The sequence below is a fragment of the Temnothorax longispinosus genome, chromosome 12, assembly GCF_030848805.1.
Source record: "Temnothorax longispinosus isolate EJ_2023e chromosome 12, Tlon_JGU_v1, whole genome shotgun sequence".
Lineage (NCBI taxonomy): Eukaryota > Metazoa > Arthropoda > Insecta > Hymenoptera > Formicidae > Temnothorax > Temnothorax longispinosus.
Window position 1 is genome coordinate 2,367,630 of NC_092369.1, and position 23,999 is coordinate 2,391,628.

At 31.3% G+C, this 23,999-nt stretch overlaps 1 protein-coding gene across 5 annotated transcripts; it reads right to left on the minus strand.

Moving 5' to 3' along the window:
* Positions 1–1,803: 1,803 nt before the first annotated feature.
* LOC139822869 (uncharacterized) lies at positions 1,804–22,326 on the minus strand. 5 transcript variants are annotated; one of them, XM_071795023.1, is made up of 5 exons: positions 21,855–22,326; positions 20,815–21,072; positions 7,505–7,638; positions 5,451–5,948; positions 1,804–2,424 (listed from the first exon to the last, which is right to left on the minus strand). In XM_071795023.1, the coding sequence occupies exons 1-5, from the start codon at positions 21,976–21,978 to the stop codon at positions 1,819–1,821; spliced, it is 1,620 nt and encodes a 539-aa protein (XP_071651124.1). In that variant the 5' UTR covers positions 21,979–22,326; the 3' UTR covers positions 1,804–1,818. The 5 variants fall into 5 exon arrangements, with proteins under 5 accessions (XP_071651124.1, XP_071651128.1, XP_071651127.1 ...); XM_071795027.1 differs by lacking the exon at positions 21,855–22,326 and adding an exon at positions 21,410–21,694; XM_071795026.1 differs by lacking the exon at positions 21,855–22,326 and adding an exon at positions 21,410–21,694 and having other exon boundaries at positions 20,815–21,081.
* Between the last annotated feature and the right edge of the window lie 1,673 nt (positions 22,327–23,999).

The following is a 23,999-nucleotide window of genomic DNA, read 5'->3' on the forward strand; positions in this document are numbered from 1 at the left end:
TATGATAGTAGACTGTTTACAATCATGACTTTGCCGTTCTGTTGCGTTCTGTTATTTTAATATATATTCGTATTTCAAGTTAATGTATGACTTTGCTCTTAACACTTAATAAAAACTAATAAATAAATAAACGAGAAGCCGCTCAAATGTATCTCATCAAAACAAAAATATGAAAAATGATTGCGTTCTGAGCTTCATTGAATACAATCAGCTTATTCTTCTTAATTTATCCAGATCGTAGATATTCGCTATTCTACATCCTCTTATTCAGTTCCAACTTTTAGAAATTATGCACAATAAATAAGAGTAAAGAATACGTAAACATGAGGAATTAAGAATAAGGAATTAATTTCAGCATATAGGAAGCTATGCTTCAATCCATAATAAACTCATTCTTTTCTTGTCGCAATTAATTCTGCTTTCCTAATTCCTTATGTTTAACTTATAATTTCTTATTCTTATTTCATTTGTTCTTTATTCTAATGGCATACATACATACATACATACATACATACATACACAGAATAAAATTAATTGCGCTATTGAAAAGCGAAATTTCCTAATTAGGATACGAGTGATATTTTCTGTCTTTCACATTCGGTTTCTCATTCTACTTATCACTCATAGATATGGCAAACAAAAAAATAATAGAAGAATAAAAGCTTGAGAAATATAAGAAATAAAGCAGTTCTATTATATCAAAATCAAATGCACTCTTTCTACTTTTAATAAATGTGCTTATTTGTTTTCAGTAAAATAAATTACATCACATAAAATAAAATTATAATAGATAGAAGAAAACTAAAAATTAGAGAGCAAAGTTAAATATGTTTCTTACATTTCTATTACAAAATTGTATGTGTTTCTAATTTGCAAGCATTCTCAATTATAATTGTTTGATTAAAAAATAAAGATACATGTCTTGTAAAAAGTAGTCTTTTAAAAATATATCCCGAAAATATAAAAAATTGAAGTTAACTATTTTCCTGGCAGCTATTTTTCCAAAACAATATTTTGAAAATCGGTACCAGAAATATCTCGGAGAATAGTGAACTGATTTGCATGAAATTTTTTACAACTGCACTCTCAATACAATAATCTAGTACTTGTCATAGGATTTTTTCGATTTATATAGCTTAGGTTTTTATAAATAAAAAAATTGCTATGTCCCCGTGTATAAGAGTATAACTTCAATAATTAATTACTCGACAACTATGCGGACAATTGTCTTCAACTTTAGCATGGACAATATATTCCCACAGACGAATATCCTCCATAACTAATTATTCTTATCATTTTGATTTGAGCAACCACTCTCCTTAAAAACATAACAATCAATTTTCTTCAAATTTTATCTCATTAACGTGTATAAGAGCATTTATAAAAAAATACGTGTCTTACGTTTCTTATTTTGGTCTATTATTACAATATATCCAAAGCTTAATCAAAATCAGGAAAGAAGACTCTTTCTCGTAAGTTGAGAACATTGAGAATAGATAGAATTAAAATATATAGGTAATCTTTTAATGTAAATTTTTGTAAAAAATTGAAAAAGTTATAAATTCAATATAAAAAAGTTATAAATTCTGCGAGAAATTCATATAAAAACACAATAAAATTTTACAAAGTTGTTTTCAGATATTAGTAAAATTTAGGTATACATATTTCAAATTATTAATCGTTAAAATCACTAAAAAAGTAACTCATTCATATTACAAATGTACAATGTAGCACAGTAAAAAAATAAACTAATATAAAATTTAATAAGCAACAAAAAAGTTGTAAAAAATTAAAAAAGTCTTTTTGTAAATCATATATTTATAAATAAATAAAATTTATTTTAGAATCGAACAGAACAGGCGGACCGAAATCTTTGATCTCAGACGGATCAAATTTTTTTTCTAACCTGTGTGAACTTCTCAATACACGTTGATGATGTGTCGATCTTTCTTCTCCGTGTAAAGTCCCACTAAAGTCTTTCTTATCTTCTCCTTTTGTACTGATACTACCTTCCGTAGGACTAGTTGTACCACTAGTCGATTGGCTTTGATCTTTCTCGGTCGAATCGTTGCTATTTGAACTAGCAACTACGTAGGGCAACTGATGACTCCTATTTGCAATATTTTTACCATTCCTATTGCCTTGCTCCTGTTCTGATGCCGTACTCTGCGGAATAACTATCTTCAAGGGCGGTACTTTAGGAGCAGAATTCGAATCGGAACACTTCGATCGGTCCTCTTCGCCGTCAGATTCAGGTGGCGCCGGGGTACCGGTTTTCGTGTTTGATGAACTAGACGTATTCGAAGGTTTTGGACTACTAGCCATTGAAGAGGCATTGGGACTCTTTCTGTCCGCATTGCAACTCGTATTTTGACTTCCTTTACCAGACGCCATTCCAGATATTTGCTTACCAGATTTAATGCACTACAAGCAATTAAATATTGTAAGATGCACATCATCATATAAAGTTTATATATACATCTATATATATACATATATATATATATATATATATACAGGGTGTATCATTTTAAGTGATTCAGCTGAATATTTCTTAAAGTAAAAGAGATTGGAAAAATTGTTTCAGACAAAAGTTGTTTGGTTCGAAGGTGGACATAAGATGGTGTCATTGATTTGACCTTGGGTGGCATCGTTAAGGGCAGGTCAAGGACACCTTTAGTTTCTTAAATGGAACTTCCTATTTTTTATTGCATATTGTTATAGCTTATGTCGAGAGCTTTCCAAAACACTATAATTAAATATTTTTTCATTAAGTACTTTTCGAGTTATAAGGCTTGAAAGTTACAGTACTGTGACATAATATTTTGTTAAGTATTTATAATTCAAATTCCTTACTTTTTATTTTTGCAAACAATACGAATCAATTAATGTAAAAAAAATACAATTTTCTTAAAGAAAAACTTGTTGTGTAATTGTTTATTGCATATTCATTATTTTCTTAGCTTCTCACGATTCGGGGTGCTTGATTTGCGTGAATCCCCTGGCCTCTCACGATTCGGGGTGCTTTTTCAATAACTATCAATCACGCAATAAAAAATCGGTACTCTTCTTTCATGGTATACGCTAAATTTAAGTCTTTGTCGAAAGTAATTCAATATGTACTTGGTGAATAGACATTCTGTAAGAATGAAACTTAATGCATGAATATGAATGCCTACAAAAATTACACAGCGCGCAATAGTTTATTCCAGGTATTTTAGACGTTGTTCTTAACAACGGTACAAGAATTACACTCATTATAAATGGCATTAAAATTGTTCTTCAGCTTTGTAGATTAGTGCGTTATCTACTGTGCCACATTACGCTCTTACACAACAAGTTTTTCTGTAAGAAAATTTTGTTTTTTTACATTAATTGATTCATATTGTTTGCAAAAATAAAAAATAAGGAATTTGAATTATAAATACTTAATAAAATATTACGTCACAATACTGTAACTTTCAAGCCTTATAACTCAAAAAGTAATAAAAAAATACTTAATTATAGTGTTTTGGAAAGCTCTCGACATAAGCTATAAGAATATGCAATAAAAAATAAGGGGTTCCATTTAAGAAACTGAAGGTGTCCTTGACCTGTCCTTAACGATGCCACCCAAGGTCAAACCAATGACACCATCTTATGTCCCTCTTCGAACCAAACAACTTTTGTCTGAAACAATTTTTCCAATCTCTTTTACTTTAAGAGATATTCAGCTGAATCACTTAAAATAATACACCCTGTATATATATATATATATATATATATATATATATATATAATTATATAATTATATAATTATAATGAGATTTAATTTAATTATACGTACAATTTATAATTATATTTAATGGTAAAACTCCTGTTTAAAAAGTTATTAACAAAATAAATTTAATAAATGGTATACGTAATTTACTGACACGACGTTCACAAGAAGGTATTTACATATGCAAACCGTACAATGATAAATCTTGAGGGCCGGTCTCACAGTCTCCGATTAACGTGATTCTCCGATTAAACTCACTCTTCGTCTCTTTCTAGGGGGATAGTTAGAAAGAGATGCAGAGTGAGTTTAATCGGAGAATCACGTTAATCGGAGACTATGAGACCGGCCCTGTGAGTATTTATAAAAAAGACGGCGGCAATTGTTTAAACATAAGTTTAATGTAATTGTAAAATTCTACATTTAAATTTGTTTGATCTTTGCATGTATCTTGAGATTATGATTGAGAGTAAGGGAACTGTGCCTATTATCTTGTGTTCGCGCTATATTATATTATGTTGTGATGCTTTAATCGGTTATGTTTCTTTATGTGGTATTCCTAATTCTGCCGTCTAGGAATATTTCTTATACTGCCCATTTTTCCTAACTGGTCTGTCTCTAGAATACCCTTAACCTCCATTGTTCTCCTGTCTAATGAGTAACAGGATCTTTTTCCGGGAATCGGCCAGGCGGGATACTGATCACATCACCCCACCTTAAAGCCCATGAAACCCTATCGGCTTTCTTAATCATTAAAAGGGTATACCTTTACCAACCTTGGGCCCTATTTCGAGTTGTCTATTTCTAGCATGTATTGCGCGCGTGTCATAATTGTATTTTTAATAAAGATGTGTAAGGGTGCGATATTAAAAATACTTTTTTGCTATAACGTCAAATGCTACATTTTTTGTTTTCCTTCAGAAAAGATAGTTAAAGTAAACATTGAACATATTTATGCCATTGAGATCACATTACGACAATCCTAAAATAAAATAATGCGGTTTAGTTATATTTTTACAGGATTTTTAAATCAAAATTTTAGTTTAAAAAAATAGGGTGCGATATTAGGCACAGTTCTCCTAACATTGAAAAAAAAAAACGTGTGGGCAGGGGAAAAGGCGGAGCCCCCATCCCAGAAAAAATGTATCCATACCTATTTTTAAATTAAAATTAAGATTAAGTTTGGGTTAGGTCAAGTTTTTTCGGGGTGGAGGTACAGACCTCCTCCTCCGCCCACGTGTTCCAATGTTACTCTCAATCAAACATACTTATAAATTTTTTATAACAAGGTTTATCATTATACGATTCACATGGAAAGACAATTAGCGTGCATATGATGCTTTATGTAATAAAAATTAGTTACATACATCGAACAATTAATCATACTGCTAATTTTTTGGATCCAGAAACATTTGTATATCCTTTTCATTCATATCGTACACTATAGCATTCTTACATTTTTCGTTAATAACTTTTTAATGAACAACGAACGACGGCTAAAACCTTTTGAAGGTTACTTAGAGAGCGTGACCTCCATAATATATGTTAAGAACTAGGACATTGGAGGTACCTTCCCTACTAAACACAGGAGTTTTACTACATTTAATTATATTTATAATAATTTAATATATTGTATTAACGTATACGTATAATTTAATAAAATACGTGGCGGACAAGTAATATAAATTTTTACCTTTTCTCCACTACTGGCAACGTTTCTACCAACACTCTGCCTTCCCGTTGAGTTATTTTTCGTACTCTCCTTCGCACCCTCGGAATCCTTGCGTTTTTTTCGTCGATTTTCTTCGTCCTGCTCTTCTACAGTGTCGCCCTCGAAGATACGTTTCGATGATGGCGAAGACGTTAATACGGATGACGCGTCGTCGGAAGAAGGTAATGGTGCCATCGTTGCTTCAGTGGCAGATATCGACGAGCTACCGATGGTAGACACATTACCTCCACTGCTTTGGCTACCTTGACCATTCGAGGGTTTGCTGCTATCCTTATCTTTGTCCGGATTCGGAGACGAGCTCGCACCTCTCACCGGCGTCGGCTCTTTCGAGCTCTTAAACTCGTATACGTCACCACTGTCAGCTGACGACGACGCCGTGCCGGTGCCAGAAGAGGTATTAGAGTTTGTCGACGACACGTTAATCGGCACCTTCGATGAGGCCTCCATTGAGCTTTGACCCTGCATTCGATGTTTATTAATAAAATTTTCAACGAAACTAAATATAATGATATGTTAAACCTTGTAGGATGCTGCATAGCGTCCCATATATAGTAATATCTTTTTGCAGTTTTTCCATATTTTTACGCATTTCATACGTGATTTAGAATATTTTAGTATAATATTTTTCGTATCTTCGTGTTTCTGAGATACATATGAAGGGGTAAAAGCCATAGTGGTATAAGTCAAATTTTTTAAAATATTGACTTATATCACTATTTATTTTTCAGTTTTTAACTAATCCCTTCCCTATTCTATACACGCCATAGATCGTTCCAGAAGCTCTCTGAAAGACTCCAAAAAAGTTCTTTTCTGAAATGGTTTTTAGATGCTTTATCATCGCTACTTATAAACCTGACATCTGACCTCTAAAAGATCAATTTTTTTATACAGAAAACGTTAGTATTTCGTTTGTAGTAACAATAATTTCGTGTGTACCATCCGTTAAAAATTACAAAAATAAAAAAAAAGGATTAGCACCCGACATTAGCACCCGACATCAGTGTTTTCAAATGACTTGTTTGCGCGATTATTGCATTCCTATTTCTGTTTCCTTTCTCTACCCATTTTATGTCTCTTAACATCTATTTGTTATTATTTTTGTTATTATTGTGCAATTTCAGTCAATTTATAAATATAAAAGTTTATTAATTTAAAGTATGTCTTTGCGATTTATTTTCTCGCTTCGACATACTTATTTATTTGTGCGAATAAAGATTTACAGTGAGATCAAAACATTCCCGATTTAATTTGATTTGTTTGATGACTTTTATGTAATTTGTTTAATAAAATTACAAGATTGTTTCTATTATCTTGAGCTCTTATTAGTTATTCCGTGATTGTTTTATTTCAAAATATAACAAGAATAAAAACTTAATTTTTGCCTTTTCTTTAAATTCGTTATTAGCCATAAAATTACAATCTGAGATAAAATCGAATCAACCTTTTTTTTATGCACTGATTGTGAGTTAATATCTACTCTAATATTAAAAATCCCTTTTTATAAAATTTATATTATTATATACAAAAATACAAATTAATTTTATACGTTAGTAAATATGCAGTTAATCTTTGAAAATAAGATAAACCGCAAATACGTGCAACTTGTAACTGTAAAATATGTAATGATATGAAGATCTTTATTGCATCTTTAGTTAAAGTTGAATAAATAGTGCAAGAAGGCATAAAGACATAAATCAAGTGCAAAATAAGAAAAAAGATCTTTATTCTTTGTTTTAATAATTATCTATATTTTATAATAATTTAAAAATATCTAGATAACTTTTATTCATTTAATTAATAACTGGGTTATAAAAATTTTAAATAGCGCTACACTTTTACAGTTAATACATTTATTTACATAAGCAGATCGTGTCGATATGTATGCTACGTATAGAATAAATATTAAGAACTTGATTATGCAGTATTTGATTATTGCAAAATTTAATTAACTTTCTTCCAATTTATTTTTTTCACACTCATTGTCAGTAAAATTTCATTATTGTTAATATCTATACCTGTACGCTCACGTTGCCCTGGCGGGAATTCGAAGTACCACCTCCTTTTTTCTCATCCCTTGTACCTCGCACTTGGTTGAGTCGAAGCGTCACCCTCGGCGAGCTTCCAGACTGCCCAGTTCCCGATCTATCAACTGTAGAAAGAACAAAATGTTTGTTACGTGTGTAGAAAATGACGGAATGCTAACAAATGTTATTCTATGAAAGTATAGATCTTTATAATGTGATAAGAGAGATAAGTATAGGGGAGACCGGGGCAAACTTGACACTAGGTTTTTTGCCACGTTAAATCTATCGTAAAAACCTGCCTTTCTTACTGTAACGGCGTCTTTCGGTGCCAATATTATCAACGGAGTTTGGTGACCGTCCGAGAGTTATGGTGTAATTTTTAGCGCGACATAAGCATTTTTGATGGTAAAAAGTACGTTATCTAATCTCTCGAAACGTTCTACTCTTTCATCGAGCTTTACTCTTGCGAACCTATATGTAAGTGATTTTGATGGGAACGTTGATGCTCTATACGAATCCGATAATAGTTTTTGCATATTTTCAAAATTTTCATGTTTTTAGAGTGACAAAAGTGAAAAACGACGTTCGGGGCAAAGTCGACACCATGCCGTTTCATCAGTTCCCACGAACAAACGATGCTTGTCATGCAGTCATATGGCTCATGACAAATGTGTTTGCACGTCCGATCTCGAATTTACTTGCATAAATTGTTTTACAGACATGAGTTTAGATAAAAATAATTAAAAGTTCAACAATTCTTGTTCTCATTATTTCCAATGAATGTTTTACTTAATTCTGAATTTTTGTACTTTCTACTATAAATACACGATGAACAATGTATTTTTAGTTTTAGACAATAAAAAATAAGTTCCAGATCAACGTGTATCGATTAGGCAAAGTGTTGAGTTTGCCCCGGGATTTTTCAATTTAAAAATTTGTTTTCGCGTGATCACTTTTCCTTTCTTGGGAGCAAAACTAAGCGACGTACAGCAAAACTTTCTTAAGCAATTTTGTACCTGAAGGAACACTCTTTAAATGTGTACCATCGAATTTGCTTGAAAATTTTAATTAATTGTTAAAAATTGCCTTTGAAAAAATCGTGTCGAGTTTCCCCCGATCTCCCCTACTAAAAAAGAATACTTCTAAGCAATAGAAAGAAGAAGAAAAGAGAGAAAAATGAGAGAGATCCAAAAGAGAACGCTATCTAGTCGCATTTATCTTCAATTAAGCAAAGCTTACAGAATTATATTTTTCAAAAAGGGTAAAAAAAGACGCCAAGTACTTATACGCGTAATGTATGTTGTAAATCCAAAAATTTAACCTAAGTGGTAGTAGCTTTATTTCTCCTTAACAAAATTATTATATCACAAAATTGCGTTATCTAACTCAACCCAAGTGATATATATTTTTCCAAAAATGTATGAAATCTTTAAATTATGCCAACATATCTTTGTATTCCCATTTAAGGATCTTTTTATTCTAACCCAAATGGTAGTAGCTTTAATTCCCCTTAAAAGAATAATATAATAAAACTGCGTTATCTTACTCAACCCAAGTAATATGTAAAAATTTTTAAAATACAAAATTTAAAAAATTTTAAGTTTTAGTTAAAAAAAACTTGGCGCTACAAAACAAAATAGTATATAAATTAGTTATTTATTGGTTTTAAATTCCTACTTAAAAATCTAGCAACACCAAGTTTTTTAAACTAAAATTCAAAAAATTTTAAAATTTTGTATTTTTAATTCTTATTTCTTTAAAAAAATGTTTAATTTTGTATTAATTTTTACACATCACTTGTAGGTTGAGTAAGGTACACAATTTGAGTAAAGTACACAATTTTACGATATTATTCTTTTAAGAAGAATTAAAGCTACTACCACTTGAGTTGGAATAGAAAGATCCTTAAGGCTCCTGGTCCCTGAGCCGAGAACTCTGCGTTGACGGTAGCGCCGTACCGTCGCAGCAGAAATAAGAACTCTCTGCTCCTCTCACTCTCTCCAATGGAGAATTCTGTCTTGTGACATGTTGACAACCTTATTTTAAGTTGCGGTATATTTCTTTATTATTCGCTCTGTACTTGTGCTCTAACGTTTAACGTATTCGTGAAACTCGTAAAATTGACCGTATGGTAAGATTTGCAAGAAATATATATGCGGAAGGAACATTCACCACTCCTTTCGATAGTCGTCAAACGGCTTGTTTTCCGTATGTTTAGGCTTCGTTTGTACTATTACTTATGGCTGTTTGTTTATTGTCGAAGGAAAAGGATAGTATCCGGTCAATTTTTGAAGTGTGCTGAAACAATCTGTCGTGATTTTTTATTGAAATGTCTTTTTATTTCGGAAAATACCGCAACTTAAAATTAGGTGTTTTCCTCGCCTCGATAGTAAGAATCCAATATGGCCGCGGTGACTACCCAGGAGCCTTAAATGGAAAAACAAAGATACGTGCCACTAAGGTTTAATTTTTTAAAAGTGCAAAAGTTATTTTTCGAGTAATAGATATGTACCTAATTGGCACAATTTAAAGTTTCATATATTTTTTTGAAAAATACATATCACTTGGGTTGAATTAAGTAATGCAATTTGTAATATAATAATTTTGTTAAGGAGAAATAAAGCTACTATCATTTAGGTTGGATTTTTGGATTTATAACATACAAAAATCCTTTGCTGCGACCAAACTGGCTAATATTTATTTAACAAGCACAACGCGTTTCAACCGAGATTCCGGTCCTTCTCAAGTGCGTACAATAAATTAACGCTTGCAAAACACTTCATTATACACAATGTGGCAGCAATGAGTCTACGAACTAAAATACAAAAAAGTAAAATAATAAATTAACAAACTAAAATGACGTACGAAAAGTAAACTCAGGAATAAAATAGCAACGCTTACATGTTTTGTGTGTCAAAGGCGATAAAAGATATGCGAGTCATATTAATAAACGTGAAATTCGGTGGTGCGTTCACTATAGGTGACGACAGACGACGAAGGATTTTTGTAATTTCACTACTCACTGGCGAAGTAAAAGTATTTGATTTTTTATAACATACATTGTGTGTATACTTGGCACCTTTTTTTACCTTTTTTAAAAAAGATAATTTTATACTGATTTGGTATACGCATGAAAGCTCCAAGGAGATGTCTACCAAGGAGATAAGTATTTAAAAAAGTTAGGGTACTATTGCAACAGCATATTTTTGATAATAAATCAAGTCAAAAAGTCCTGTACCACTTTTTCCTCCGTCATACAATTATCGAGATATCGTAAGCTAAATACTGAAAAAGTTACCAAGTTTTCCTTGAATATCTCAAAAAGTATTAGGAAAATAAAAAAATGTTTAAGACGAAAGTTGTTATTCAAATTATTTATAAAAAGATTATATATCAAATTATATAAAAAAAGATGATACAATAAAAGAAGGAGGTTTCCATTTAAACAATTTAACTTGGACCCTACTCAATCCAACATAGACCCCGGATCCAAAATCTAATAAGATCGTCTATTGACCTCCTTTGAACCCCTCTAACTTTTATCTGAAATATTTTTCCAATAAATCAATACTTTCAGAGATAATAGCTTGTAATATTTTAAATGCTCCATCCTGTATATAATAGCATTTATAAAACTAACGAGTAGAAATTAAACAATTTTATTCGAGCTAATCAGAACCGGCTTGGAATTAAAACCACCGTACACCATTAAAAATTCAATAAAAAAAATTGAATTAAAATCTTAAAAAAATTTAGAAAACATCTATCTGTTAAACAATAAACTAGACTAATTAATGGAATTTAAGTGCGCATGCTTACGTATGTACGTGTGTATGTAAAATTATCTGTGTAGAATGTTTTTATTTCAATAAGAACAAATACCTATCTCAAAATCAATTTATATTAATAAACAAGTTTACATACGTTATTTAGTTTCAAGATTATTTTATGATTTATAAGTTTTTGTTCCAAATAAAGTTGCTTCTGATAATACATTCCAATACTTTGTACATATATTTTTAAATTTTTTTATTCTTTTTATCAGTTTGCATATAAATATATGTATAAAAGTATAAAGTATGAAATTGTTGCAAAAATATTTGCCAAAATATTTTAATTTTTGTGTTAGTAGAATATAGAATATCCCATAAAAATATTAATTTTTAAACATTATTTTTATATTATTTTTTTTAATAATCTTATTTTAACATCTGTATGTGAAAAATGGCAAGAAAAATCGAATTGGTATACAAAATATATGTTTTAAAGGAAAAATGTAATTGCATATTGTTAATAAATTTTCGTACTTTTATATAAATAATAGAGATTTATTTATAAAATAGAATCAATTCTATGTGTTGTACACGGAGAGAAAAATCTTACTTCTGTGGTATGAGCGCCTCCCATGCATAAAAAGCATGTAGCTTTTCCTTGCATCAAACGCATGAATTTGTCCGTTTAAGGCAAGGATAATATCCTACTTCATGCTTCAAACGGACAAATTCATGCGTTTGATGCAAGGCAGCGCTACATGCTTTTTATGCATGGGAGGCACTCATACCACAGAGGTAAGATTTTTCTCTCCGTGTAATATAGATTTTTTGTAAAAAAAACTTGTAATTCAAGGTATTATATACATACATTATTGTTTAAATCTATTTTTCCTAAAAAAATGGCAAAATAGTAATAAAATTATTGATTGTGAGCATTAAATTTACAATTAGTTAATAATTCAAACTTATTGTTAGATTAAATTTCGTAAGTAGCTCATTAATTTATACAATTAATTTAGATTTAGATTAAATTAAATAAATAATTTCATTATTTTCTGATATTTTAAGCTCTAGCAGCGTCAAGTTTTTTTTGTTAAATAAATCTTTTTGTATTTATTATTCATATTTAGCTATGTTATTTTTTCTAACTAATGCTTAGTATATAGTATAGGTGGGGCCTCATTTTATCTTTTTTTTTAAAAATAATTTTTAAACAATTATATCACGTTTTTTTAACATTTAATGTCTTGTAGGATATTTAATGTAAGCTTTACATTGCAAAATAACATACATTAAACTTAACACTTTTTACCTGTTTTTTTTTTAATTTTAAATACATCAAAGAAGTATCAAATTATTCTGTTCTTTTGATATCATTACTTTGTTTATAGGAATAAGAAGTTATAATATTTATTAAAAAATGTTTTTTTTATAGAAGTAAAACATAACGTTAATGATTCGATAAAAAAAAAGTATGAGGAGAAGCTTATTGCTATATTGAGAATAAAAATAAACTTCCTCGCTAATAATATAAAAAATATAGTATATTTAACATGGTAACATTTTTGTCCTTGATGGTTGCCGTGATTGAGCCTATTCTAATCATGACAAATTGAAAAAGTTAAATTTTAGTCAGTTATTTTAATCAGTAGGCTTGTCTCTCCTATAGCCCATACTTCAATCATTAAAAAAAGGTAAACAAAAAGAAATAGCATGTTAGAAAAAGATGTTTTTTACCCAAATCTCTTTATTTTAAATTGTTATAAAATATAAAAATGCTAATGATATTTTTATAACTTTGATAGGGATTCTAAAGAAACATATACTATAGAATATATACAAGGTGATTCAAAAGGTTACTGTCAAACTTAAGGAGCATATAGAGGAGTCAAAATAGAACAACTTTCAATTAAGAACCTATGTTCTCCGAAGTAATCCTGTGTTAGTACAGACCTTTGAATATTTAGAAGTCGGATAATAAACCAATGAAATAATCATAATTTGCTACTCTTCTACTAGTTTTATTCTGTTTTTATTAAGGTTTTGTTAAGGATTTCGTGAGATACCTGGGATATTTGATTGTATTGAATGTGGAGGTCGTCAATTCAAACACCTTTTGTAAACTTTCAGTTTGTGCCAGTGTACTCCTTAACAAAACCTTAATAAAAATAAAATAAAGCTAGTAAAAGAATAGTAAATTATTAGCACGAGCACACGTATTTCTTTGGTATGTAATCCGAGCTCTATACGTTCAAAGGCCTGTACTGACCTTAGGCTTACTTCGGAGAACATAGGTTCCTAATCAAAAGTTGTTCTATTTTGACCCCTCTATACGTTCCTTAATTTGGCAGTAACCTTTTGAATTACCCTGTATATAAGAGTGAAATTTCTTGAAAACGAATACATCTATGACGTGACACATATCGGAATCACGTGCACTCTTTCAAACTAAACAACTTTTGTCTGAAGCATGTATTTCTGCAAATCAAAAATAAAACAGTTTTTGGGGTGAGTACATAAAAATAGGACATCCTGTGTATACCTATATGTATATATATATATTTAAAAATAACTAATAATTGTTAAAACGTAAAGTGTGCAACGTATGGCCGTTCCAAAATTTTTGGTTGCCAGGATATCTAAAAAATTATATATATATATATATATATATATATTTATTTATTCATGTTATTTAAAGTTAATTAGTTCATCAATTTTCGAAATGACCTTGCAACCAAAAATTTCAGAATGGTCGCACATAACATTAAAAAAAATATTTATAATTTTTACATAAATAAAACATGATAGAAATGATAAATAAAAAGTAGCAAATATCCATGCAAAACTACAAGTTTCCAAGTTTTTTGTTTATGAGAAAAAAATTTTTTAAACTGCTTATTTTTCAGGTACTTTTTAGCGAATATCCCTTTAATCAACATAGCACGTACGTGTCTATCAATGAACTAATGTCTGATCGTCATACAATTCCGTCATATGCAATTGACGATCATTATGTATACGAGACACGCGCTCGTACTTGCCACAAATTGCAAAATGATATGTCGCTTCGCTGCTAAGTTAGACTTCTTTCAGAAGTGCAATCACCCTGTTGATGTCGATGGACGCAGCCAGCGAACGCAAACGTGTCCCGTGTACTTGCTAGTCAGCATTCTCCTCCTCCTCCTCCTCCTCCTCCGCTCTTTTACCCTATCTCTCTCTCGCTCCTTCCTTCCCCTTCTCCCTCTCTTCCTTCGTCAATTCGTTCTCTCTTTCTCCTTCCTTTCTTACCCGATGCAGTTTCTTCCTCTCGCGCAGTCTGCTTCTTTGTATTATCTTGCTCTTTCTATCTCTCGTCTTCGCCGATTAAACGAGAATGTCGGTTCCTTCAAGATTTACCTTTGGTTCACGTGCTCACGGGCCAATACAACACGCACGATGCGCACAGTCGTACCATGGAAGAGTAAAATCGAAAACTCGCGCTCAGCCACGTGGTCGATCGATTTATCGCAAGGGAAAGTTAATCGCGCTAAGAAAAATGGATCTCCGAATCGACGTACCGCAGTCACGTTAATGCAGCCGCTGGTACATGTATCACAGCGCCGCGGCCGCGGCTAACTGCTTAGCTGTGCTACGTGCTACGTACTACACTGTGCAACGAGGGCAGGCACATGCGGAGAAGAGGAAGCGGTCGTGGCCGTTCGCTCACGAGGCCGTTTGAGCGACTGTGTCGCCGCGTCTCTGTCTTTGCAGTCATCGTGGAGAGTGATACCGACCCGATCCGATGCGACACGTCATTTTCCGAAAATGTCATCTCTAATTAAGCACCAGTGGTTCTTGTAAGCCATCATTATTACCAATCCGCACGCCCGCGCCGCGCTGATCGTCTGTCTTTAATTAAATATAGTTAAAGGACATTACACAATCGATCGTTATTACATCGATCATTATCTGAGAAAAACATTGATTATACTTTTTGTATAATATATAGATAATTAATATAATATGTAAAATATTGGAAACATATGTGCATAAGCCGAATTTAATATTTTGATATTTTGATTGAAAAAATATCCACTATAAGTACCTACAGTATATTGTCTTTGATTTATCTTCTTATTTTGTGCATAGAAATATTAGGGTACGATTATTAAAAAATAAATAATTTATGAGATATTTTATATTTTTGGTAAAATATATCGTAAAAATAGGTTACAAAAAAGTATAAATCTATATCACGTAAACTATTAATTTTATCTTAATACTTTTTTATGATTAGAATGACTATAGAAGAATAAAAAAATTATGATTTTATTAACCCGAGAAAGGGCACCCGGAGTTACTTAAACACCCCAGTATTCTGAAAAAATCAACCTCACATCACAGTAATCTTAATGTGCTTCTTTCGTTTTTTAAATATTTTTGTCGATTCTCCTTACTTTTTTCAGAAAATATGTTGAGTAAACCTTAAATTAAATTTTGCTTTCTATTTCTGCGAGCAATACAGTAATAATATTATATTACATGCTCAATTCTGTGTCAAATCTGTATCTTTTCTACCGGTGAAGTTTATGTTACTTTGTAAAATTTATTCTTGAGATAGCTTAGAATCGTGACGTAAGTGGATTTCCGAAACTATATAGAGAGAAAATTCTCAGAAATAAATTTATATATAGCGAATGTCGCTTCCAGCAGTGATAAGGCTGTCCAAAAATGCATTATTTTATCGTTTACACATACACAGGCACAACTACATATAAAGTTATCATTATAGATACAAGCAAGCATCTGTTCTAAGTACTGAATACTTACTCTCGCACCTTTTCAAATAAAATTTATATAAGTTTATATCGTATAACATATCATTGTATTTGCACTCTTTTTTACCTTCACTTGTCTTGGACTTTCATTCTTTAGTACTATATATTTTTACTTGCATCACCATTATAACAAGGAAAAAGATAATGGGAGCTTTCTAGCAAGCGACACAAGTGTCGTTTTGTCTTTATTACTCATTGCCAAAAAAGAAAGATAGAACGACGTTTGTGTCGACTCGTGTCGCTTGCTGGAAAGCTCCCGATATTAATTTACTGAAAGTGTATGGAAAAGGAAAGCCACTTATGTTGAAATATTTGTAACTTTTTATGAGAGATTATAATTTTTATAGGTAAGGATATCGCTATATGTAATAGCACACGCATCTATCCTATGGCTGTCATTTCGATAATATCGATAAAAGAAAAAAAATGTTATTAGGCAGACCTAAATTCCCGAGAAAAAGTTATTAAATATAACAAAACAAAATTATATGTGAGCATATGTGAAATCATATAAAATTTTCTATCACATCTTACGTACGTCTGATGTTATATGCAGGGTATTCTCTTTTACTTTTCTCAGCATGCACGCACGCACACAAGAACATACGATATTATGCACGATAATATTTTTAATATTTGACGAAACAGAGAAGGAATTTAAAGAATTACAGAAGATGTGGTAAAAAATTAAAATAAATAATTCTTTAGGAAAAGTGAATAAACCAAATTAATTCGTTAGAAATGTTTTCCAGAATAATTTTAAAATAAAAATTAAACGATCATGTTTTTACAAAAACAATACGTACACGTTATGTATGTACATCATCTTAAAATCTTGGGTACTCGCAACTCGTGCGTTCGCGTAAGAGTCACGGTGCGGTCTCGCTCCGCGCGTACTTGGCGCGAGACACTACCGTGTCTCTTGATATTACAAGAGACGTATTTAATATACACATATGCATACGTCAAAATGTTTATATAATAATAACCGACGTAAATAAAATTTACATCATTTATTAACGAGTTTATTAATAAAACATATTATAATCTTAATTTATGTGTTTTACTTCTTATGCATGTTTAAGTTCAATTAAAATATTTTGAAATCTTATCATATACAGGGTGTATCAGACCACTCGTCTCACCCAATTTTTTTGTAAACGCAAAGTGAAAAGAACGTGGATAAAAATGTTAAGTCCCATATCCTATCTAAAAAATCGAATAAGGGCATTATCGTTTTCCGGAACTGACCGGAAGTAGTGGCTACTGCGGTCAACTTCAAAATTTTAAATGGAAACATATGGAAAAAAGAAACATTTTTTATTTGAATTAACATAATCGCAATATCTCCAACCATTGAAAAACGACTGGAAAACTGAATGATAATGGTGTAATAATAACGAAGTTTCATTCAAGTCTAAATTAAAAACATTATTTGTTTTCATTATCTTATTATATTTTGAGATTTAGCACCGCCAAGTTATTTGGAGTGTATATTTTTTATTTTAATTAAATATTATATACATTTAAATCTCTCGTATTATGTTGGTGGATTTCAAAATGTATAATTTTTTAAAACGTTTATCATATTTCTTCTTTCTATTTGGTACAATTTTTTAACTTCAACACTTTTTTTAAAAAACATTTTTAACATTCTTAAAATTATGAAATGTTAAACAACAGTCATTCTTCACCTAAATATTTTTCTTATGGAAATCAACACCATTTATCTTGCATCATATTTTATATCTTTTATAAAAGTAAGATTTCGAAGAGGACAAATAATGGTAAAATCAATTTTTTCAGGTCACACAAAGGTTATCATCATTTTTAAAAAATAGAATTGTATGATTTTTTTTACATAATATGATTCTTCTACGTATTATATAAATAAAAGTATTGAGGTAAAGTTACCAAAAAATCAATAGTTTACGAGATGTTTCATATTTTATTTTGGAACATTTTGACTTGTACGTAAAATGAAGTTGACTTTATTTGACCATGACGCCTCTACCCAAGGTCATATTTTTTTAAACAAAAATATGTAGCCTTTGAATGGGCAAGATATGGATTTATCACCGCGCAAAAACAAGATTTCGATATCTATGCATAGTTTCGGAGAAGTTCAAGTGCGTTGATTAAAGCAAGACACCATGTTTATATGAAGAAACCAATATTATTATTATTTATAGTTGTTAAAAGCGATATTGTTTTATTTGTCTACGTATAATAGGCAATTTTTGGCGTGACTCTGGTATAAGCAACCAAAGGGTACCAAACTGCACCAGAACCACGAGCAGCCACGGATAGCAACTTTGGTATATGTACCAAACCATACCAAACGATCGCCAAAAATCGCCTATTGTAGAATACAATGGACGTGTTCTTCATGTAAGTTTTTATGAGATAAAACGCTTTTAGCTAGCTTATTTTTTGTTTTTATTGTTTTATTGTATGTTTGTAGAATCACTTTATGCGAAAACAATCACTTTTAAAATATTAAAAATAATTTTTTAGAATTTTAATCATCTTGTAGTAGGTGTAGTTTCAGGAATTGAAAAAATATATTTAAATTAAACACTGCAAAATTTGCAATATGTTCAAAGATATGCGCTGTCAAAGTAGTGAAGCATTGAAATAAAATTTTAGAGGGAGACCGGGGCTATCTGTCTACGGGGGCTATGTGTCCACAGTATACTGCTATCTCAAGTGTTAAGAGATAGACATCTCTACTATTCCAACAAATAATTAAAAAAAGCTCCACGTAAAAGATTCAGAAGCTTTTGTTCTCTCACGATGTTTTTCACAGACACTATATATACGTTACAAAGAAAGCGAAAACGATTATTAACTTCTTTCAACGGTCGAAAAATTTGTTATAAGACAGTAGTTTAACTCAAATTAAGGCAATCAATTTATAATATTATCACGTAATATATAATTATCAGATGTGAGAAGCGTCAAATCTTAATTTCGTATAATCTATAAAATTCGCAACATGCTAGCTAAAGACTGAAAAATATGGTCGGGGCTATCTGTCTTCGTTTTGATGGGACAATATATTCACACACTTCAATGACGGCGTGTTCTTTTATACATAGATAATGGTGCGTACGTACAAAAGAAAGACGGATAAGGTAGACATACCTAATAAAATTGTTACAAGAGCTTACAAGAGCGATTAAAAGAATAAAAAGCGAGAATCTTTCCGTAAAAACGGCGTTAGAATTCGAAATATATGTTCGGACTCTCACTTGCTACTGTAAAAAAGTGACATACAAGCAGCTACTTGATCCTGCGATTCAAGAATCGCATCCACATCGTCAATTTTCATTTTAAAAATATACGTCAAGTAATATAGTAATATACGTCAAGTATAATATAGTATAGCATAATATAGTATATACGTCAATATATATGTTTGTCTTAAATTATTTAGTATTTTATATTTCAAACGCTGCTGAGGAAAAAGTAAAGACTTTAAATACAAAAAAAGGATAAAAGAATTGAAGAGAAATTTACTACATTGAATTGAGAAACTCACTACATTGATTTTGTAACGGACTCAAAATCAGTTTGATGCCACCGGATATAAAGAAAACTCAGCTCCATGCAGGAATCCTATCAGAAAGTCTACACAAAACGCCTGTTACTGCTCTGACTCTTTCGACTAGGCAGTTTTTTCAATATTATATATTAATAATAAATAATATTATTAATAGATAAGTATAAAAGTTAATATAAATAATAAGTTTTTTATTATGTGGACAGATAGCCCCTCGAATGTGACCAGATAGCCCCGCATATGGGGCCACCTGTCTACGCTCGACTTGCCTACTTATAAAATCTCTTCAAAATTTTAAAAGATGAACAATTCTACGTACGTTTTTATTTTTTAAATAGAAAGCTTAAAAGGTTACACCATTAAAACGTTTAGCCAAATATCTTTATTAGTTTTTCAGTGAACTGTAAAAAAGTGTAAATTGTAGACAGATAGCCCCGGTCTGCCCTATAAGATTGCTTAATTTTTAAAAGTTAGTATAGTTATAAAGCGGTAAGTGTAAACTATCCAGTTTTCTCTAGAAATTTTTGTACAGATTTAAAGTTTTATGAGAAATACAAGAGTAATTTATTTATTACATTATAAATAATTTATATAGATGTTGTAAAGGTTTGTTTTTTATATACGATAATAATTCAACTTTCCTAAACCAAATTTTTTAGACTGTACCTTGAAATCTCTTATTCCATATTAAAAATAAAATTAAAATGCACGTAAACATTTATAACAAAAATTCTACATTTATGACAATATTTTATCTATAGTAATAATATAGTACGTTTTCCAAATACTCAATATAATTCTTAAAATTCTATGACGTACAGTATTTCAAGATGATTAAAATGTTGGGAAATTTTCAGTAAAAAAATGATTATTGTCGTTGACCCAGACGTACTTTATGACTATATTTATAATACAGTTTATATAAGAATTATATAAAATTCATCGAATGTTGAAACAGAAATAGAAGAGCTATTTTTACTAAAATAAAGAACGTGGTTTGTTTTAAAATTGTAACCTTTCTATATTGTATTTCTTCCTTTTAGTACCTTTTAAATCCAAACTTATCCAAACTTGATCGCGTACAGAATATAGAAAAGTACAGTTATTAAAACAAATAAATTTATGGTGTTGAAAAAGAAAGAAAACCTTTATTTTGCGGTGGTGTCCTCCGCATCTCACAGGGGGCTCCACTGTCCTCAGCAACGTGCGATGCAGCGGTGGCGATACTTCCGGCTGCGTGTTGCTGTTGGTACTGCGTTTGATGTTGGTAGGATTGATGTTGCGTTTGCTGCTCTTGTTCCTCGCTTGATGGCGCTGCTGTTGCCGCCGCTGCGTCTGTTTCAGCAGGAGAGCATGGGCTGTTGGGAGCGGCTGTTGCACTCTCTTTAGGTGAACCAGCAGCGCCTGCAATGTCTGTTTCTACAAATGAGTTCAAAAGATCTCCGTGCAGAGTTCTTTTGGAGATTTTTTTTCATGGACGGGTTATGCAAATAAACGCGATATGGCGGATCTATTGGTTATTTTCAGCATGACACAATAGTGCGACAGTAAAAGGTTAGAAACCATTTCACTAATCAACTTAACGGTATTGGCGCAATATCAACAAGCTCCAGTCGCTGGAGACTTTTATGAGTAATATATTTTTTTCTTGGAAAATTTGGTGAGATCTTTAGTAACTCACAGTCCCACTACAGAATCACTTTGTGTTAACTATCAATGTCAACGGGATTGTCAAATTTACCGAGGAATAAATCGCGCAATTCTTCTATTTCCAAGCCTTTGTGTCCTCCAAAGCCCTATAGCTAATCACGTGTTTTAATTGGCAAGAATTAATTACACGCGTGAAGATTATATCACGATGTTCGATTGCTTCGATGGGTGACAAATGAATTGTCGTTATTATCGTCTATTATAATACAGTACAGTATCGATATGAAAGTCCGGTAGTATTATAATTTCTCGTCTTCGCGATTCAATCGATGTCACAATATTCGATCACTATCCCCTCCCCCCTCCCCCGCCCCGCCCCGCCGATGACTGTATGCCGTCGGCGATACAAAATATCAAACCAACGATTCTCGCGAAACTAACAAGAGGATTGTCATGCAGAAGCAAACTCGACTCGGTCGAAGCACGTACAGCGACATCTAACGATCTGCCAAGAGAAGTCTATATATAAGAGTTACCCGACATATACGCGATCACGACTTTTCGCGAACTGGTGGCCATGTTGCACGGCGCGACAACCGCTTGGTTCAGGCACCGCCTCTCTCTACTCCTCCACCCGTTATGCACAATGACGTGCCACATATAGCATTCGCGCGCGCACAGAGCCGTTCCCTAGAGAGGACAGGAAAAGTGTAGTTTCTAATTTAGCATTCTATACAGTTAGGGGTCCTTGCGCTGTTATCCATTGCGCTGTATTTTGCAGTCCATCGCTCTACCACATTCCCCTCCGCACAACCGTAAATTCCCCTAAATTATTATATTTCAATATTAAAAGTATTATTATATCGTCAAATAAAATCTTATCAAATAAAATTTTATAATATCAGAACCTAACTCCAATTTATACATTTCATAAGATTTATTTCTTTTAGTTGGCAAGCTTTAATATAAAAAAATGCAAAAAATCTTGGCGCTACGCTGTTAAAAAATATTTTATACTATATATATTATACCTTAACGTATTCTGGACGAGAACGAGTTATTTACATATTTGTGAATATTTATCAGAAATATTTAATAAATATCTATGTAAACTGATAATACTTATATTTTATAATTTATTCCTTTGTATGACTAAAGTATCTGTCCATTTTTTATTGACTAAAAATATTTTGAGGCCAACAATTCTTTTGGTAATAATAGTTTTTTGAATATTGAATAATTAGAAGAAATATATTTTATAAATATAATAGTAAAGGCTCATAAGATTAGAAATCAATCAAAGAAAGATGAAGCGTGGAGCCGTAACAAGGTGTTGGTGTTCATATATTCTATACTTACGTATAAAGAAATAACGAATTGTAATGTACATATCGTACATATACATATATTCCAATTTAATAAACTGCCGGAATTGTTTAAAAAACGTAAAGAATTTATTGCGAAAAATATTACCTCAGTCAGGCCTGGCCTAAACAATTAAATCGTGTAGATTTAATTCCGGGGATAGGGAAAGGTATTAATGTTTCAAGATAGCTGTGTTTCATGTCCGACAAATTTGCGGCGCGCAGTTTATTAAATTGAAATATATGTATATGTACGATATGTACATTACAATTCGTTATTTCTTTATACGTAAGTATAGAATATATAAACATCAACACCTTGTTACGGCTCCACGCTCCATCTTTTTTTGATTGATATTTTATAAAATTTATAAATCAGTGTCAGGAGTCTGATATTATCAAACTTTTGTAAGATTTTATTTGACGATACGATAAGAATGTTCGATTTTGCAATTTTTGCGAAACAGGATCAAACCTATTCTAAGAAATATCTAACATAAATAAAGACAAGCTCATCGATATATATAACATTTGTATTTTGTATACATCAAACATGTTTAAAATCGAGTTTGAAAGTCAAATTTTCGAAAAATTCCAAAAATATATTTTTCATTTACCTGAGCTCGCTTTATTTGAGCCAGTGTATCAGGATTATTTTCATTAATTTTTGGTAGCAGAACATCTTGAAAGAACTGAGAGAGATCGGCAGCTGGATGTTTGATTTCGTTAATTGTATAAGATGAATTTTTACTAGCCATTCTAATAATTATACAGACTTACACTCTGTAATACTTGCAATAAAAAGTAATACTTATCGACTGATGACAGAATCGATGAAACCCAAGGAATAGAACGATATTCTCGAAAAAGAACTATTCATTGTTAGACATCTGGCTGCAACGAAACTAAGACCGGTATTCATAATCGGATTTTACATTTAAGACTGTCTTAAGTACAATTTTAAGATGTTATGAACCAGTCACAGAGCCGTGTATTAGCTTCTTAAGACATTACTTAAGACAGGCTTGAAACGAAATAAGATCCGACTATGAATACGGGCCTAAGAAGTAATACGTTTCTGTCAGCATGTAAAACCAATGATTAGGAACCGTATTTGGAATTTGATGTTCTCTATTCTACCTATAAAAGAGAAAGAAAGGCAAGGAAAACATTCCCTCTCACTCTTCTGTTTATTTTCTCTCATGTTTACATCGCCAAGAGTGGCTGAAAAAGCGTCTAATTGATGCTTTTTATGCATGCGTGACCTTATTCTAACTATTAGAATTTTTCGAAAATTCGACTTTCAAACTCGATTTT

Excerpts from the sequence above, each read along its gene's own strand:
- LOC139822869 (XM_071795023.1), bottom strand. The coding sequence starts at position 21,978 with ATGTGGCACGTCATTGTGCATAACGGGTGGAGGAGTAGAGAGAGGCGG. Across the intron at positions 7,639-20,814 it reads GACACCACCGCAAAATAAAG|TTGATAGATCGGGAACTGGG; the intron begins GTTTTCTTTCTT and ends TTCTTTCTACAG. Across the intron at positions 5,949-7,504 it reads AGGGCAACGTGAGCGTACAG|GGTCAAAGCTCAATGGAGGC; the intron begins GTATAGATATTA and ends CATCGAATGCAG.